Source organism: Pithys albifrons, chromosome 6 (assembly GCF_047495875.1).
Source record: "Pithys albifrons albifrons isolate INPA30051 chromosome 6, PitAlb_v1, whole genome shotgun sequence".
In the NCBI taxonomy this organism is placed as follows: Eukaryota; Metazoa; Chordata; class Aves; order Passeriformes; family Thamnophilidae; genus Pithys; species Pithys albifrons.
The window spans coordinates 62,092,853-62,105,091 of NC_092463.1; the positions used below are offsets into that span (position 1 = coordinate 62,092,853).

The 12,239-nt window shown below is 50.9% G+C and overlaps 1 protein-coding gene across 1 annotated transcript; it reads left to right on the forward strand.

Moving 5' to 3' along the window:
• The first annotated feature begins 1,674 nt into the window (after positions 1-1,674).
• On the forward strand, positions 1,675-10,338 carry LOC139673757 (SITS-binding protein-like). The gene is made up of 10 exons (XM_071559571.1): positions 1,675-2,153; positions 3,964-4,135; positions 4,829-5,033; positions 5,143-5,293; positions 5,384-5,563; positions 5,962-6,230; positions 6,670-6,806; positions 7,815-7,936; positions 9,231-9,410; positions 9,898-10,338. Exons 1-10 carry the CDS (start codon positions 1,695-1,697, stop codon positions 10,069-10,071), a joined length of 2,049 nt encoding a protein of 682 aa, XP_071415672.1. The 5' UTR covers positions 1,675-1,694; the 3' UTR covers positions 10,072-10,338.
• The last annotated feature ends 1,901 nt before the right edge of the window (positions 10,339-12,239 follow it).

Consider the following 12,239-nt stretch of genomic DNA (forward strand, 5'->3'; position numbering starts at 1 on the left):
TGACACACAGATGAGAATTTTGCTGGTGGATTTGGCTGTCCTGGGATTCTCCCAAAGAGCAGCATCAGAGGTGAGCAGAGCTTTGGGCTTGGGCTTGTTGATGTTTGGCCTGGATGCAGGATGGGGAAATGTTTTAAAATGCCAGTTCTCTTGTATCTTGGCAGCCAATGGCTTTTAATATTGCTTGGAAAATCCAAGTCTTCCCCAATCACCTGTAGGACTTGGGATGTGGGAAAGGATGGAAACCCCAGATTTCCAGAGGTTTTTGCACTGGTGGGGACTGCAAGTGTCCTGGGAAGTCACTTCCCTCTGCTCTCAGGTGCAGGCAGCACTCCTACTTGCAGCTCCCATTTTGGCAGCCCTGGAGATGATCCAAGGGGGTGCCAGTGGCTCATGTGAGGTAGAAACAGGGATAAAATCTCCCCAGACATCATAACAACAACCACAAAATCCAAAGCAGCAGAACAAGGAGGATCAGTGCTGCCAGGGCTTCACACATGTGAATTCATAGGGGTGTGTGTGGGGGTGTGTGTGTGTGTGTGTGTGTGTGTGTGTGTAGTAAAAGCTCAACCAGAGCCACCCCAGTAACTTGGCAAAAAACCCCTTTAAAATGATTCCCCCTTAAAGAAAAGCCTTTAAAACTTATTATTTTTCATTTCCTGCTCCTGTTTCTGATGCAGCCACCTGTGGCTACGTGCAGGCTGCAGGGGAGCAGGAGGGAGGGAGGGAGCTGGTCTTAAGTAACGCTCTTGGCTTAGGCTGGATCAAGTTGCCTCTGCTCGACCGCTCTCGGACGAAGCCAGGAGGGAAAACTGTCCTGGGAAAGAGGAGGAAAACCTGCTGCCAGCAGGAAAATCAGTGGGAAAAACATCGAGGAGACTTTGGGAGCTGCAACAGCATCTTTGAACCTGCCTTTAGGTAAAGAAATGTAAGGAGGAGGCGGTGGGGGGTGTAGGGGTGGGTGTGCTGTGCTGGGGGAGGTGGCACTGTCCCAACCTGCCAGCGGAATGGAGGAGCACCCTCGGATGCAGGAACAACCAGTGCCACCCCATGAGGTTGTCACCCTTTACCTCGGAGAGCAGCAGGTGTCCCTTGGGCTCTCCCAGCACCTGGATCTGGACCACAGGCATTTTTTACTTGGTGCATCATGCAAGTACTTTTCCAGGGAAGAGGGAGAGGAGATGGAAAGAGAATGTTGCATCCCCTTCCCTCTTTTCTCTGATATTTTCCTGCACCCCCAGCTATTTGCTGCTTCCAAATGGAGAAGTGATGCCAAACCCCAGGGATCAGCAGAGCCTGGAGCACGGCCCCAGTTCTCATTGGCCATGGCCCCGTCTCCCTCCCAGGCTCTGGGCCATGCATGTCCTCCTCCTCAATGTCACTGTGAGGGTGCTGTCAGCTGTGCCAAGGGGCTGAGCTGGCTCCAGGACAGGGGTTGGGATCTGAGCCACCGTCACTGAGCCCAGCAGTGGGATTTGCCGTGGAAGGGGCTGTGGAAGGGACTTCCCTTCGGATCAGTGCAGAGAGAACAGAGCTACAAGTTTCCATCTTTTAAGCCATTTTTTATCGAATTAATTTTATTGCACATGCTTTTGGAGCAACCCCAGAGGATCTTCTTGGAGCAATCCTAGAGACTTTTCTCTCTTGTGCCGCTGCAGGAGGAGTGAGAAGCAGAGCATCCCTGCGGTCGCACCATGCCTCTCTCCCGCCACACTGGCCAAATCCCGGAGTCCAACTGGACCCTGGGCTTGAGGGAGATGACAGAGCCCTGGAAAGGTGCCGTCGGCTGCCTCGGCGTCGCCGTCTTCTTCGCCATGACCATCGGCATCATCTCCTGGCAGGCGCTGGAGCAGTCCCCGGAGGAGTGGGTGCTGCGCGGCCGGGCCGGTGGGATGCTGTGGGAGCGCCGGCGGGGGGCTCTGGTGCTGCGGGCGCTGCCGGCGGGGCGGCCGGTGGTGGCGATCGCGGTGGGCAGCGTGCCAGCTGCTGAGCCCCCGCCGCCACGGGATCACTGCTGGCACGACGGTGGCCAGTTCTGCTACTCCTGGGAGGAGGATGCGGAGCTGCGGCTCTCCCTTGAACCCCCCACAGCCCCTGGCACCGAGTGCTACGGCGTCCGCTGGACCCCCCTGCGCCCCGACGTGACACTGAAGGTAATGGGGACCCCCATACCCAGCTCTGGATTGTTTGGGGCCCAAAAAGCCAAAGCAGGGAGTGACCAGCCTGACACAATTCCCCAGTTCCCATGGAGCCCCCCTTCTTCCACAGCCTCCAGCAGCTGGGTGGGAAAAGCCTTTGGGAAGCATCATGACCTGGTGCTGAGCCCCCAAATTCCCAAGGGGCCATAACTGGTGCTGTGTTAGAAAAAGCCTTTTGGAGGCATCATGACCTGATGCTGAGTCCCCAAATTCCCAAGGGGCCATGACCAGTGCCACATTGGAAAAGGCTTTTGGAAGCATCATGACCTGATGATGAGTTCCCAAATTCCCAAGAGGCTCTAATTGGTGCTGTGTTGGTGACCCTGGCGTGGGTAAACTGTGTTTATATGGAGACAGAGTAAATAACCACTGGAGACAATGCTGGCAAGGACCTTGGGAAGGTCTATTCCAATGCAGACACAATGGGCAGCTCCCACGGGATGGGAATAATCCATGTCTGCTGCTGCAAACATTTATGGGGGCTTTATTTTTGGTATCATTCCCTGTTTTCTCCCTCAGTTAAATAAAAGCAGGCTCTGAAAAGGAGCTTTAGGAGGGGAAGGAGAAGGCTTGTCAGAGCAGGGGGTCCAGTAGTGAGGTGCCCTTGGGACAGGGAGAGAAGCAGGATGGGGTCCTGCAGGATGGGGGATTGTTCCCCTTTGGCTGTAAATCACCTGTTGGCACCGTTTTGGGTGGGTGGAAGATGTTTCCTGAGCTCAAACCCTGTGTGTGGGGCTGGGCCTCCTTTGCTGACATCGGTGTGGGGCGTTTGAGGAGGGTGAGACAGATAGAAGAGGGTTTTTCCCACTTTTTTAAAAAAACCAAACCATTTGAAACTACGATCCAGCAAAATCTGAGTTAAGAACAGTCTGGTTTTCCCTCTTTTCCAGCTGGTGTAATGAGTTCAGCTGACACCTGGTGCAGCTATTCTGAGCCTCCAGGGTTTCCACTTTAATAATTTACATCTCCTCTCCCCACCCCTTGGAGAGACTTAACCTCTCTGTGCCCCGAGCTCAGGGCTCCAGGAGGCTCTAAAGCCTTGGGATTGGGAATAAACATGGGGTGGGTTGAGTTGGGGTTCTTTGGGTCCCCTCTGCCTGCCTAGGCTTCCCTCCATGGCCCCAAGTCCTCAGGATTTTGAGGAAACCCGTCCTGCCTGGGAAGTCATGTGGAATCTTAAGTCCTGCTGATCCCTTGGTTTGGCAGAAGGGGAAAGTTTTAGAGGCTTTGAAGTGAAAATTGATATTTTCTGGCAGGAGGTGGGTCAAGAATAGCCATGTCCCTGGGCCCAGGGTGCTGTCAGCCCTATGAGAACTGTCCCAAATCTCCAAACTGAGTCTCATTTTGGGAAGTTCTTGTTATCAGCCCTTGGGAAGCTGTGCCTTGGGAGAGAGCACGTGTCACTAGGGATGCTGTCACTGAGGTGAGGGCAAAAACTTCCCAGTGGGAGCTCAGGTGGGGACAGCTGCAGTTGCAAATTCACCCCAGAAAGTCTGGGTAAAGCAACTAGAGAGGTTAATGTCTTTTTAAGTAAAACAAAATAAAAACCCCAGCAAACAAAGGACAACCCCAAACAAACTAACAAAACCAAACAGATTTTCCAGCTGGGTTTCTGAAAGCGAAGTTAAGGTTCATCTCATTCCAGCCCCTTGCCATAGGGAGGGACACATTCCACTAGCACAGTTTACTCCAAGCCCCATCCAACCTGACCTTCCTCCTCATGCAGAGGATTCTTTGCCCTCTGATGATGCTCTCCTGGTTGCAGGATTGCTTTTCCATGGCCAATGTCTCCTGGTATGGTGGGCCAAGCATCCGTGCCCAGCGCTGGCCCCTCAATGGTGCCGAAAGCCCCGCACAGCCCTTTGTCAGTGGAGACCTCAGCACAAACCCTGATGGCTTTGGGCCTGTCCTGGACAGGTACTTCTTGGGCTCAACAGGTAATCACATCCTTCCCTTGTCCACTGTGCTATGGCTTTGATCCCTGTGCTTCCCCATCCTGCTGCTTGCCTCTACAGCAGCTGGTTTAAGAGCATTACAGGTGCCTTCAGTGAAATATCCCACAACAGTAATGACAACTGGTAACAGGCACAGGGGATGCATCCCACACCACCTCATCCCTGTGGGAAAGGCTGTGATATTGAACCTGAGTGCCTGAGGGTGCAGTGGCCCAAGTCACCCTGGGGACATCCTGTGCTCTCCATGTGTCTGGGATTCTTTTGTCAAGCCTGTGCCCATCACTGCTTCCTTCAGCTCCACATGAGCAGCTTCACAGCTCCCTGATGCTACTGTGGGATGCGGAATTCAGGCAGGAGTTCTGCTGTTGTTGGATATTTGGTTTATTCTGCAGAACACCACATTTCAGGTATTTCCCCAAATTCCTGCAATGGTCTCCAGCTGCCCTGCACCGCTGAAGCCACTGAATGCCAAGCAAAAGCAGAGTAAAACAAGAAATCCAGTCCTTGAAAGGCATTTTGGACCCCACGAGGGAATTGTAGGAACAGAACAGGGATGATTGGCACAGCTGGATCTGTGGTGGGATCAACTGGGGAGGTCTTGGCACCAGTCAAGTGCCAGGACTGGGAGCAGCCGGGCACTTGCCAGGACACCCCTTCCCCCTTTTCTCCCCAAAGGAGTGACGGTGATGGTGGCACCTGATGTGCCCCTGCTCCTGTCGCTGGAAAGCCACCGGCACTTCTGCCTGGAGACGCCGGCGGGCCGAGCGGAGCCCCTGCGGTACCTCCTCTGTGTCAGCGCCAATGTGGCGGCCGCCCATCGGCACATGGGCAGCCCCCCGGCAGGACCGGCACGGACACGGCCGGACACGGCGCTGCTGGGGTGAGCGCTCCCTCCTCCTGGGATGGGGATCCTTCCAGGCACCCCACTCACTGTCCTGAGCATCTCATGCTGGCACAAAATGAACCACCTGGCTTTTCCCACCCTGCAGATCTCCAGTGTGGCGCTACCACGGCCCGGAGGGTTCTGCTGCCAAAATCAGACGAGGTTTGAGGTCGCTGGTGAGGAGGTTGAAGCGGCATCGTCTCCAGGAGGGCGTGGTGGCCCTGGGGGAGCGTGGCACGGCCATCCTTGCCGCTGCGGTACGGCCGTCTCACCACCCTCCGGGGATCATGGGGAGCTTGGCATTGCCACTGTGACAAACCACCTTTTCCTGCCTTTTCCTCCTGCAGGACCATGTGCCCTCGGAGCGTGGGAAGAGTCAGGACCTGGCCCTGGTGGAGCCCCTCCAGCTTTCCATCACTCTGTCCCCGTACGCCAGCATCACCTCCCCGCTCTTCCTGCAATCCCTGCACCACGGCGAGGCTGCGGGATACTGGCTGAGCCGCCAGCCCCGACCCGGGGGCAGCTCGGTACGGGATCCCACCCCCAAATTAACACTGGGTAACCCCCCTCTGGTTTATTATTTACCCAGAGGAACTGCCCAACTCCCCTGTGCTGGGCCACAGCAGCACTGTGGGGAGCAGTTTCTCTCCTGGCTTCTGTGGGAGCAGCTTTGAAATTCCCACTTCCAAATGACATTTTAAGAAGCTGCCAGTGTTTAGTTTTTGTGGTCAGTTTAACGATCAGCCACTTTGCCACCAACTCAGGGATTTTTGGAGGGGGTTGAGGGAGGGTTTACACCTTCATGTGCTGCACTGCAGTGGTGTGGCAGGGTGGGATAGGGGCAGAGTGGTGTCCTTTAGCCTCATGCCCCAGAATTAGCAGGATATTTTATGGATCTAACTGGGATTCGCATCTTCATCCACAGATCCCACTGCTGACCACCTGGAAGGGGCAGCTCTGTGCCCGTCTGAACGTCACCAGTGAGGCAGCACTGACTTGGTACCTGGCACGTGCTCGGCACTTGCGGCAGGCACTGGGGGCCACGTACGTGTTCTTTGAGGGAGTCGAGGGTAATTCCTTCCTGGAGCAGGATGTCCCACCTCCTGCTGAGCTGGCTGGTGATGGATACACCAGGGTGTTGGCAGCAGCTCTGGCGACGCTGGGCAATGGTACCATCATCAGCGCCGGGGCCAGGTGGGTACCAGGAATGTGCTTGGCTGGAGCTGATGGATGTGTGAGTTCCTGGGGACAGTAGAGAGGATGTCCTGGGCATGCTAAGAGTGCTCAGCACCAAGGGAAGTGACAGGAGGTGGTCTAGGGCAAATGTTGAAGTCAATGATCCGTGTGGGATCTGAGTGTGCTGAGGCCCTGGCATAGGTTGCCCAGAGAAGCTCCATTCCTGGAAGTGTTCAAGGCAAGGTTGGATGGGGTCTGGAGCAACCTGGGCTCATGGAAGGTGTCTCTGCCCATGGTAGCTGCGTGGAACTGCATGGGCTTTAAGGTCCCTTCCAATCCATAACCATTCCAGAATTCTCTATCTGACTCCAGTGACTGCCAAGTCAGGCAGGCATCATGGAATTTTGGCTCCTGCGAGCCCTCTGAGCACCTCAAAGGGTTTGTTTTGTTTCCCCAGATCCAGCCACCTCCCACTGTTTGTCCGGATGAGCCCCCTGCGCTCCGACTGGAGCCACACGGGGCTGAAGGGGCTCATCCCTTCCGTGCTGCACTACAGCCTCTTGGGCTACAACTTCTTCATCCCTGATGCAGTAGGTAAGCATTTCTTTGGCTTTTTTCCCTACTTCTGGCTTTTCTGCAGTGATTTTTTTGCAGCGTTTTTCCAGGTGGGAGGTACATTTGCACCTCAGGTGTGCTGTGGGAAGGCTTGGAGCATTTTGCTCCCCAATTTTCTGTTCCGTTGGCTTGATTGGGATGAATGTTGCCAGGGAATTGACTGAGGAATTAAAAACAAAAGAACATGCTCTAAATATTACCAGGCAGCCCCAACAGCAGCTCTCTGGGGATGCCCTTTGCAGAACTCCATCACAGCCCACCCCCCCAGGGCTTGGCTTGGGCTAAATCCCACCCGGCACAGCCAAGAGAGAGCCCTTAGCCAGGATCCACATCCCCAGGCTCCTGGCTGTGGAATGGATGTTCCTAAAACTCCAGCAGCTCTGCTCCAAGTTGGTGTTTCTGTCCCAAAGCACAATAGCTGGAGAAATCCTTAAATAAACACGTTATAAAAGGCGAGAAACAACCTCTAATCAGGCCCCTTTTCTTGGAGCCGATGGGGTTTCAGACCTGGAGAATGGAGCTAAACAACAGCCCTGAAATAGAGGTTGGGAGTAAGTTTTCAATTTGACCTCTATTTTTAGCCTGTTTTCCATCAAAAAGGAGGTTCAGGCAATCCCCAGCATGGCAGTTCCCACCCCGAAGAACACTGAACCCACTGGCTTATTTCAGGGGAGCAGAGAGGTTTGGGGTGTTTGTTGCCAGGGCATGTGGCCCGTTGGGTTATGTCCCAGCATCCCGGGAGATGCAAGAGTTGGGAAAAGGCTCTGGAGGGAATGGGCACTTGTGGATAGTTGGGTGAGCCCTCAGTGTTGGGGTTTTGAGTCGTTTCTAGGGATGCCATGGCAGGTTTTTGGAATGATGGCTCCCAGGGACACTCTGGCTCTCAGGGGGGCTTTAGGCACTGGAAGGGGCTCTATGGGTTCCCAAGAGCCTTCTTTTCCCATGGGAGGCCCCTGAGCAGCCCTGCTCAGCCTCGTGTCCACACAGGAGGGAGCCTGGCTGGGGACTCCACGGGGGACCCGGAGCTGTTCGTGCGGTGGCTGCAGATTGTGACGTTCCTGCCCGTGATGGCCTTTGGATCACCCCCCTGGCTCTGCTGCGACTCCTGGGTGTGTGTCCCTCACTCTGACCAGAAGGACACTGAGTCCCTCACATGGAAAAGGTCCCAAAAGTCATTGAAGGTCTGGCAGGTATCACCTGCTGGCTGCTGTCCCCAGATTGGCATCAAAATGGGAATGAATCCATAATCAATGGGTCTTATATCCAATTATCAATGGATTTAAATCAGTTTAAATCAAATTGATTTATGTCCTTCATCAGTGGACTTTAAATGCATATAAATCTGATGCATTCATATCCACTATCAATGGATTTAAATCCATTTACATCTATGTAAATTAACAGATTTATATCTGACTACCAATGGATGTAAATCTATTTAAATCCAACAGATTCATATCAATTAGCAATGTATTTAAATCTAATTCAATCCAATGGATTCATATCCATTATCAATGGGTATTATCCATTTAAATGCAGTGGATTCATATCCATGATCAATAGATTTAAATCCAATGGATTTATAGGAATTATCAAGATATTTAAAACTATTTAAAACCAATAGGTTTATATCCATCATCAATTAATTTAAATCCATTTAAATCTAATGGACTTATATCAATTATCAATGGATCTAAATCCATTTCAATCCAATAGATGTATATCTATTGTTAATGGATTTATATCCATTGTTAATGGATATAAATCCATTTAAATCCAATTAATTAACATCCATTGTAATGGCTTTATATCCATTCGAGTACCATGGATTTATATTCATTATCAGCAGGTCTAAAACCATTTAAATCCAATGGATTCATATCCTTTATAAATAAATTTTAATCCATTTAAAACCAATGGGTTTATAACCCTTATCATGGATCTAAATCCACTTAAATCGAACAGATTTACATCCACTGATAAAGGATTTAATCAAATTGATTCACATCCATTATCAGTGGATTTAAACCATTTAAATCCAATGGATTAATATCCATTCTCAATTGAGTTAACTATATTTTCAGTGGGTTTATATCCAAATAATTAATATCCAAGATCAACCCCATTTTCGCTTTTCAGGCTGCCATAACTTGATCAGGACACTGGAATTCAGTTACCTCTATTCCCAAGGGAACATATATATAAAATATCTATATATATATAAAATATATATATATATATAAAATATATATAAATATATAATTAATAAACAAACAAACATACATATATATATATATATATATATAATTATTCTTTATTTATTTCTTTATTTTCATTTTTCCCCGCCTGCTTTGCTGTTTTCTGGATGTCAGACCCCTCATGGATTTCTCCCTGACCCTGCAGGTCCTGAATCTGACCCGCCAATGCATCCAGAGGCACCAGGACTTTGTGGTGCCACTGCTCCTAAAACACAGCGAGGAGTGGCAGAGTTTGGGACACCCCATTTTCCGTCCTGCCTGGTGGCTCAGCCCGACCGATCCAACCGCGTTCACCGTAGAGGATGAATTTCTCATCGGAGATGAGGTGGGAATTCTGCACCATCCCATGAGCCCAGCTCTGCCCAAATACAAACCTGAGCTTTACATTCAAGCAGATTTAAATCTGACCCAAACCACCTGGTTTATGTGGGTTTGGGGCTTTTTCCTTTTTGGAAAAGCTTGGCTTTCCTTGCAAAACTCTTATCCAGGGCCTTGAGAACTTCCTTCAGCTTTGGAAGTGAAATGATTTAGCAGGAAGAGTCTCAGAATACTGGAAGTCACTTTTCCCATAAAACAAGGGGAAAATATTTTAAGGCCAGATTGGACAGGGCTTGGAGCAACCTGGGATAGTGGAAGGTGTCCCTGCCCATGGCACGGGGTGGAATGAGATGGGTTTTAATATCCCTTCCAGCCTCAGCTATTTCATGATTCCCTGATGACCCTCTCATCTCCATACACATATCCCAGCTAATCTGCCACCTGCTAAAGTTCTCTTTTCTTTCCTTTTTTTTTTTTTTTTTTTTTCACTGCAGGTCCTGGTAGCTCCAATAACAGAAAAAGGCCAAACATGGAGGGATATCTTCCTGCCTGGAGAAGGGCATCTCTGGCTGGACACCAACTCTGCCCAGGTGTTTGATGGAGGCACCATCCTCAGGAATTACTCTGCCAGTCTGGCTGAGGTGCCAGTGTTTGTAAAGACCTCCTGAATCCAGGCTGGGCAGCTCCTGGACAGTGACCTTGGAGAGCAGCGCTGGCCACAAGCTCTCCCCTGAGACTTCCAGCCTGTTTGCACTTTTCCAAGACCCTTTATTTTGTTGTTTTTATTTTTTTTTTAATTCAGGAGAAATTGTTTGAGTTTTCTTCCTCGCTGTTTTCCAAAATAGCAGCAATGTGGCTCTGCCATCAACATCCACCCACACTGAATTCTCACCTGTATCTTTTCAGGGGTTTTCTCAGTGAAATGTTGATGTCTAGGTGGGCACATCCAGCATTTCCAGATCCCTGGCAAGATGCTCAGAGTGGCTGCCTTGGCCAGGGAGTGGATTTTCTGGGAGATAAACGAACATCAGCTTATACCTGATGGGAAGTTTTGTATTGAATGAAAAAAGCAAATCTAGGGAAAACTTAATAGAATAGCTCTCTTCAGCATATACTCAATGGGAAGTTTGGGATTTAATGGAAAAAAGTAATTCCAGGGAAAAATTAATTCCAGGGATAGTTCTGCTCCTGGGTATGGCCCCCTCCTGTGCCCAGCACTCCCTGCTTCTCCCACTGGACACTCTGTGTGTTCTCCAGGAGTCTTGGGTAGCAAGAGCCCACCTTTGAGGATAATCTGAGAAAATGGGTGAATTACAGGTCTATTTGAAGCAGGTTTCTGTGGAAGGAAAATAAACTTGCTCCATGAAAGGAGTGGCTCTTCCAGAGCATGATGTGGACGTGCTGGACTCCTGCCCACCTTGGGGTACAGGCTCCAGAGCTCAGCACCAAACACCAGGGAGCTCCAGCTCCTGCTGTTGAATTTTATGGGGTTTTTACCAAATATTTCTTACAGTGCAAGAGGAATCTGGTGTGATTGGCCTCCTTCCATCCAGCAGGGAATGCATCCATAAGCAAAATCGATGTCCCACAGGCTGCCTGTAGGAAGATTCTCAGCTATGCTGATATCCCGAGTTAGGGATTAATGGGACAGTGCAGATTATTGGGGTGATTCCAAAGGCTGGAATTTGGGGACAGGGGCCGTGTGACAGCTGGGAGAGAAGGGAAAGTTTTGGCCCTGGGGCTGGCTTTGGGCACATCCAGCATGGAATAGTCTCAGCCCCACCTTGATTTTTTGTGGAAAACCATCCTGTGCCAAGTCATGGCTCTGCTGAACAAATGCTAAGGGATATCAGCTTCTCCCAGCAAAGTTTCCCTGGAGGGAAAGCAAACAAAAAAAATCTAAATAAGTGGGATTCAGCCATGGAAGCCTGGGAAACCAGGGAGAGGGGAAGAGCCTGTGGGGAGCCCCTCCACTTGTTCCCTAATCCAGAGGGGCACACAATGGGGCTGGAGGGAACACAGAGAGGAAAGGATGGGGCTCCTGAGGGCAACCCAAGGCACCTCCGGGGTGCTTCAAAACACCATGAACACTACAAGAAGTGCGTGTTTCAAACTGGCTGTGTCTTCAGATCATGTTGGACTGGAGCACCCCCAGTGCTGTGAACAAACCTTCCATTTCACTTCCTTTGTGTCACAGTTTTGCTGCTCTAAGGTCCCTTTAAACACAAACCATTCGGTGACCACCAAGCTCCTGCTCTCCTTGGGTGAGGCTCCACTGAGACAGACCGGCAATCCCTGGGTTTTATTGCCCTACTGGGTTAGAAAACATCCCTAAAACATCTGCTTTGTTGGGTTCACATTTCCCGTTTTCTCCATGATCTCAGGTCTGTTACTACCACTTAAGCCTTCAGCCAGCAGGACACAAATCGTACTAGAGTAATGGAATACAGAACGAAACAACTCCATCTGCTGTGTAATGGAATAATTGGATATAGTGCTGCCCACTCAGAGCTGTGGGGAAAACTAAGAAGGTATCTTAGTAGGAAAAGAGGAATTTCCCAAGGAGCTGTGCCTTGGGCTGAGACGGATGCTTAGTGGGAACACCAGAAACCAGGATGTTTTTGGGCAGGGTCCCCAGTGGAGCTCGCAGCACCTCGCCCTGGCACTGGCTGCCCGGGAACCGGTGGAGTGCCGGTCCCGGCGGGGTGTAACACGTGGGTGTCGCTGTGCCCTTGGGAACACGGGCTGTGCTGGGACTCGCGCAATGCCCGCCGGGAGTTGTAGTTCTTGGTCCCGTTCCGCGCCTCTCGCAGCGGCCTCCACAGAACCACAACTC